The following is a 6481-nucleotide window of genomic DNA, read 5'->3' on the forward strand; positions in this document are numbered from 1 at the left end:
TTATTCTCGAGCGATCGTCCTGGAAACTTGCTTCTGCTCTTTCTAAAAACTTTGTATCAATATTTATTTACTTTTGCATCAATATTTGTTTTTGCATAAAGCAAGCTAACAAAATCTGTACCTTGCTGAGTTCGCATTTGTTAGCGTTAATAGTATTTTTGGTCCGATGCTTCTGTTTTATGAGGGGTATATTATTTTGGTCTCCCATCCAAACACTAACCCCGCCTAACATGGATTAACTTCATTGAAACTTCGGTATTACAAAGCTATCAGATGCTCAGAGGGCACGCTAAAACTTGTGGTCAAAAGAAGTTTATCAAGATGTCAGCCCAGAAGCCAGTGTTTCTCACTTCCCATTTATTTTCTTCAATCTTTCTGGGTTCAGTACTTTGCTAGTAACGACATGTCTTCTCAGACTATTTACCCAAGACTTCTACCATGGCACTACAATGATAGACAATACCAAAACAATATTGGGCACTGTTAGAGCTACATATTACGCAAGGACAGGTCTGTTTCGTCGTATGAACGTGTGAGGACCTGTGAGCCAAAGGGCCTCGTCTGGTATAACTTCTTAATGACCGCCCAACTTGAAAAAAATTATCTGGAACGGTGCCCGTACCACAGGCAACCCAGTGTACCCTCACGGAGGGTCTAGTTATTCAGATGAAGCTTGTTTCCCAGCACACAAGGGGCCGTTACACGTTTCAACCCTTATGGGTTTCTGATAAAATACATGTGTATGAACACATCTCGTAATGTACTTGAAATCCACAAATGTCTGAGAATCATAGAAAGAGACATGTTTTTCAACCAGCTCTGTATCCTGGTGCCACGCAAGGTAAAAATTTGGAAATTCAAAAATGCTGTATCCGAAACAAAGGACGTTACGGAATTGGGAAAAAGATTTATAATTACTAGTTCATCTTGAATCAACCCTCATTTAGATACGGAAAATATGTGCATGTGAATATTTCAAATGTTTAATTTTAAATACTGTTTTTTGTACATTGGTCTGAAGAAAGTTCTAAAATATCAGACATTTGAATGGAATCTTGAAAGATTTTTTTTGAAATTCCACCGAATATGACTGAAGAATAATTTGAACAACAACAGTGGTGTCTTCCCACTTGAATATTGACATAATGTTAAGTGATTTTACCCCATAAGATCTTACACGGGATTCCGATCATGCTAGAGCAGAAATTGTTTCAGGTCTGATGTTAAAACACGAAAAAGAAGGATCTTCTTGTCCTGCTACGGGCAATGCAAAAGATTTGAACCTTAACCCTCACCCTAACCACTTTTAAAACACAAAAAAAAAAGAAAAAGAAAAACGAGACAATGAAAATGAGATGCCGGGCAATTTATAAAGTGGTCTACCACAGGAAACCCATTAAATAAGTGTGGAAACATTAAATTTTTTTTGTCTGACCAGGGTGGCTGCATGTCAGTTCAAACCTTGTCCCTGGCCTGACACATGACAGGCTTATAGCAAAAAAAAGTATTTGTAGACTTTATGACCCATGTGTGATTAGATCTTAATTGTCTTTGAAAACAATGTCTGTATGAGATGATCTGTTTGTTTAGAGAAATCCAAAAGTATCTTTGCTTTGCTATTTTCTGCCACTTTCTTCTCAACATGGTCATACCAATTCCTTGCGTATGAGAGATCATATTTTGTACATAGATTTTAGTGTATTATTTGAGCTACTTTGTCATGTCTCTTTAGAACTACATTCACATTGTGCAAGTTTGCTACACAAATGAAGAATGTGAAATATAGTTTTGTCTCTCTATTTATACATTCTGCATTTCGTGGTTGACTGGCTTGTTTTTCTATGATAACTCCCTCCATCAAGTTGGTAGTGCCTGATCCTTTGCTGCGGTAATGAGGCCTTCAGTTTCTTCTTCATGTACATGTATCCATTCCTGAGCCAATTGTAGCCATGGCTGACTGGGCTACACTGCCTAAATAAAGTTGACTTGACTTTTCTGATCTTTAAATCTTATTGTTTCCTCCACTGATTTCAGTCCTCTTCTGCCCTCATTCCTTGCTAAGTAAAGCCTGGCCATGCTTGCTCTGGGATAATGATGATGATGATGATGATGATGATGATGATGATGATGATGATGATGATGGTGGTTATGGTGCATTTAGCTTCATGGCAGGTACTGTATGGTACACCCTGTACATTGTAATCAAAACTTCAAGAAATTTTTAATCCCATCATCAGGTCATAACAAGCTGCCTTAGACTTCAAGGACTCTTTGGAGGATTGTTGCTTATCCCAGCAAACATGTACATGTAGTCCCTAGCCAGTCTCTTCGGAATAGTACCCAGTGCTCCAATAACAACGGGGGCATCTTTAATACTCCTTGATCTTCTACAACGCTTTTATCTCAACTGCCAGATCCAGATACTAATCTTGTTGACCTTTCTCTCTTGTTTGATGTCTACCCTTCTGTCACTAGGGCATGCAATATCAATGATGAGGCAATTTTTGTTTTGTTTGTACACAAACACAATGTCAGGGTGATTGTGATCCAGTTTCTTATCTGTGTTGTATAGAGAAATCCCACAGTAGTTTAAAAGTTTAAAAATTCTCGGACTCATAGCTGTATAGTGTATATAAACAGCTGAGGGCAACTTGTATGATGGACCTGAATACCAATCCATGATAGTTAATTGCATGTCTGGTCAGGTGTGCCACTGGTCCATGTATATAAATGTGCCAAAGGAATCTATTAGTCTACATTATTATTGTTACATGTAGCAATTGTACAATGTAATTAAATTTAATTGTACCTCTAATTTCTTGCAGCCTGCTCCATATGCCTCTGGAGAACAAGCTGTTTAATTGTCACCAGAAGACTTAGAATACTTTAAATATGTTAATTCATTCAAGGTGCAAAGATACATGTAAGTACTATCTTTATTAAAGTCACAAAAATTGAAAAAGTAACAGTTATTATAACAAGTATACACAGGAAGTTATTGTCAAAATGTCAGTCTTTATTCCAGAAATTGGCCAATGAGGGCTCAATTATTGTCAGCCAGAGAAACATTTTGTAACCATGTATTATCAAATTTTTCATTATGGTTAACCCTAATAGTACTAGAGTCGTGGCTTCTGATAGGATGCAGAAAAAATTAAAGATTATGCAGAAATTTTTGGCCATAATTATTATGCGTAAACATGCGTTGATTATGCAGAAATTACACCGGATTATGCGGTTCCAAATTTAAGCAATAATTTGTAGAACTATAATTAGGCCCGTCCAATGTATTTACATGCTTATGGTAAGTCAAGACTCGAAATTGCGACCAATACAGTCTTAAATTTGCAACTGATTTTTTTCCCTCTCCAATTAAGATATTTGGAGGAGCCGCCGATTTGCGACCAGCTTTCACCGTTAAGATAAAAGGGCTAGCAATTACATGTAGCTTTTTGCCAAACCTTTTGCTAAAATAAGTAATTAGCCAAACCTAAAAGTGGAGCACAATCGCGAAAAAACACAACCTCAACCAATGGAAAAACACCACAGCCGTAATCAACTGGTTCAAATCTATCGAAAACAAACAACAATTCAGCTTTATCTGTTTCGACATCGAAGAGTTCTATCCATCTATCAGCCAAGACCTCCTAAACAAAGCACTCGACTTCGCCTCCAACTACGACAACATTACCACCGAGGAAAGAAACATAATAATCCACGCTAAAAACTCCATCTTAATCCACGAAAGGTGATACAACATTTGACGTAACAATAGGGAGCTTAAGATAAGGACGTTTTCGACGCGACGGCGACGTAAAGACCGATTAGGATTGGGGCGAGTTTAACTGCGCATGCGATTTCCAACATTCCCGCCGTCGCCCTCACGTCGGCGACGTCAGTTTGGGGATTTTGCCGTCGCAGTGAAAACGTGAGTATTTATACCGGTATTTCTTTCTTGTATTCTTCATTCCTTGCTTTTTTTTCAGTTTCTTTATTAGCACAACCCACCTGGGGATGTGCCAAGTAACTCTAGCGGCTTTTTGTGCTCTCTTCACAGATAAAACTCAGGAAAATGACCGAAGACTCTGAAGCTAGTTCAGTGAAGACAAAACAATCTAAGTAAGTCTGTAAAGATAAATAAGCTGTTACGTTCAACGAATTCTTTCTTGTAAAACGATTATATATATAATATATTTTACTGACTCCAATACATTTTTTTATTTCTTAGTAACATATTGAATCCGAATTTTCTGAGGCGATAAAGAATTTTGGAGTTCTGGAGGCTGCTAAAAAGTGCAGAGATAAATATTTTGTTTTGAATTTTTTCACACTTAGCCAACAAATCCACTACATAGCTCATCGATATGTAAATGTGCTCTTAAGGCTTGTATAACCACACTTGGAAATATTTCTTCGATGAAGTGCTGTGAATCTAGAGCAATAATTTATGTGGATACGTACAGTGCGTATTAAACAGAACAATTTCATCCAGCAAATATTCAATAAATCAATACAAGGACTCAGTCTGGAAGAGGAAAACTACTGTTTCCACCGTTTTTTAAATAAAGTGCTAAAATAAACTTTAATTCCCTCTTTCAGCACAATGGAGTGGACAAATCAACATGATACATTATTCTTGAGAGAGGTCAGGGGATCAGATCTTTTTGAAACCAGAAAGGGGAGCCCGGAGAGAGGAAAATTGTGGGATGAGATTGCCACAAGACTCAATAACCTCACCCAATGCAAATTCAATGTGAACAAAAGGTCGTTGAGAGATAGGCTCAATCTTCTAATGTCCAAATTCAAAGCAAAAAATAGGGAAGAAGAAAGAGCAAGTGGTATTAGTCCAGAAATACAAGAGATAGATACTCTGCTGGAGGAGCTGTGTGAAAAAGAGGAAGAAGCTAAAAATAAGCCTTCGACTGGCAACAAAAAGCAAAGCCTTCAGAAAGAGAAGGCAACTGCTGAAGAAATGCGGTACAAGGCAATGGAAACCATGGGAGAAACTCAAAAACGAGTGGAGAAAACAAATGGAGTGGTTCCAGCAAAGAAAAGCAGGAAAAGTACAGGAGATGCTATTGGATACTTGCAAAAGAAAGCAGAAGAAGAGATGGCATTAAAAAGAGAAGAAATTGAAATAAGAAAGCAGGAAGAGGCAAGAGGATCTCGTATATCAGAGCAGCAAACAAAAATGCAGCAAGATATGCTAAAGATTATTCAGCAACAACAAGAAGAACAGCATAGACAGCAGCAAAGAAACCAACAGCAAACACTACAGTTTATGCAGTCTATGTTAAACCAGCAGCAGCAGCAATCACAGGCTATGTTAGCTTTGATTGAGAGGTTGGCTCCCAAGGAAAAGCGTTAACATTTTTTTATTGCAACTTCTCTTTTTCAACTATGGCACCATTGTAATTTTTCTCTTGTTAGTGACATAATTTTGCATTCAACTGTTCTTTTAACTCCATTTCTGCTAGAGTGGTAGTTGATTGTTGAGTTATCATTATCATAATCACATTTTTTTTTAGTTTCATTGATCCAGTTTGAATTTAGCTGTATTATGCATGTGTCAATCAGGTGATTACCCTATCAGAATACAGGCTATGAAAATATGTCATATATTAAATTGAGTCAAGTGATTATTGAAAGCCCTGACTACCTTGCAAAATATAAATTTGATTTGATTTTTTGAACTGACAAAAATTATTGTGTTGTGAAAAGGTTTATTTCTTCAATACTTACATTTGTGTAAACAATGTATACCTTGTTAAACTTGATATTAGAGATGCCTCAACTTTGAAAGTACTTGCCTTTATCAGCATTAAACTGGGCCCAGTTGTTCAAATGGCGGAAAGTGCTCCTCCTCTAAAGAAATCGTTATAGTGATTTATGTGCTGGATAACACTATCTGACTTTTGAACAACTGAGCATTGAACTAAATGGCATGCCATTTGTCGTATAAGTGGATGCCATAGTAACAACTGCTTTCATTTTTTGTGGAACAATATGTCTGCTTTGTATAATACAATGTATGATCTTTTATAGGTTGTGCTGTTTCCCAAAGCAGGGGGGGTGGGGTGGGCGGGGAGGTTTTAGTCTAGATTAGGGAAACCAGGAATTGCCACTAAAACTAAAAATCAAATCGACAAGTTTGAATTTACGCAACTTAGCCGAAAAGCTACTCTAGGATAGTGGCAAAGGGATTTTGGGAAGTTAAGTCTAGTAGAAGGTAGCAAAATTCAGCTGAACTAGCTCTGGTATAGATTAAGGATTCCAGGGTCCCAGCAGGACACTCCCCCACAAAAAATCCTAAAGTACCACCACCCCCTCCCCCCACCCCCCAGGGCTGATTCTGGGAGGAAAGTGTTGACCAGTTGTGTGACCAGGCAGTAACCGAATAAATATAGCAAATGTTTTAGGTCACCTGAAATACTCCTGGAGGCTTGGGGGGTCTAATTCAAAAAATTCTGAGGTTTGATTA

General features: G+C 37.7%; 2 protein-coding genes across 2 annotated transcripts in view; one reads left to right on the top strand and one right to left on the bottom strand.

Moving 5' to 3' along the window:
• The first annotated feature begins 3876 nt into the window (after nt 1-3876).
• On the top strand, nt 3877-5725 carry LOC138018111 (golgin subfamily A member 6-like protein 2). Its single transcript, XM_068864940.1, has 3 exons — nt 3877-3928; nt 4058-4119; nt 4600-5725. The coding sequence occupies exons 2-3, from the start codon at nt 4073-4075 to the stop codon at nt 5366-5368; spliced, it is 816 nt and encodes a 271-aa protein (XP_068721041.1). The 5' UTR covers nt 3877-3928; nt 4058-4072; the 3' UTR covers nt 5369-5725.
• Nucleotides 5726-6420: 695 nt separating this feature from the next.
• Nucleotides 6421-6481, bottom strand: part of LOC138018095 (uncharacterized) — a 1630-nt gene continuing 1569 nt past the window's right edge. The window contains exon 2 of the mRNA XM_068864939.1: nt 6421-6481. This exon is cut by the window's right edge and continues 352 nt beyond it. Within this exon, the coding sequence (XP_068721040.1) occupies nt 6421-6481 (61 nt within the window).

This window comes from Montipora capricornis, chromosome 2, assembly GCF_036669925.1.
Source record: "Montipora capricornis isolate CH-2021 chromosome 2, ASM3666992v2, whole genome shotgun sequence".
Taxonomy (NCBI): Eukaryota; Metazoa; Cnidaria; class Anthozoa; order Scleractinia; family Acroporidae; genus Montipora; species Montipora capricornis.

Excerpts from the sequence above, each read along its gene's own strand:
- LOC138018111 (XM_068864940.1), top strand. The coding sequence starts at position 4,073 with ATGACCGAAGACTCTGAAGCTAGTTCAGTGAAGACAAAACAATCTAA. Across the intron at positions 4,120-4,599 it reads GTGAAGACAAAACAATCTAA|CACAATGGAGTGGACAAATC; the intron begins GTAAGTCTGTAA and ends TCCCTCTTTCAG.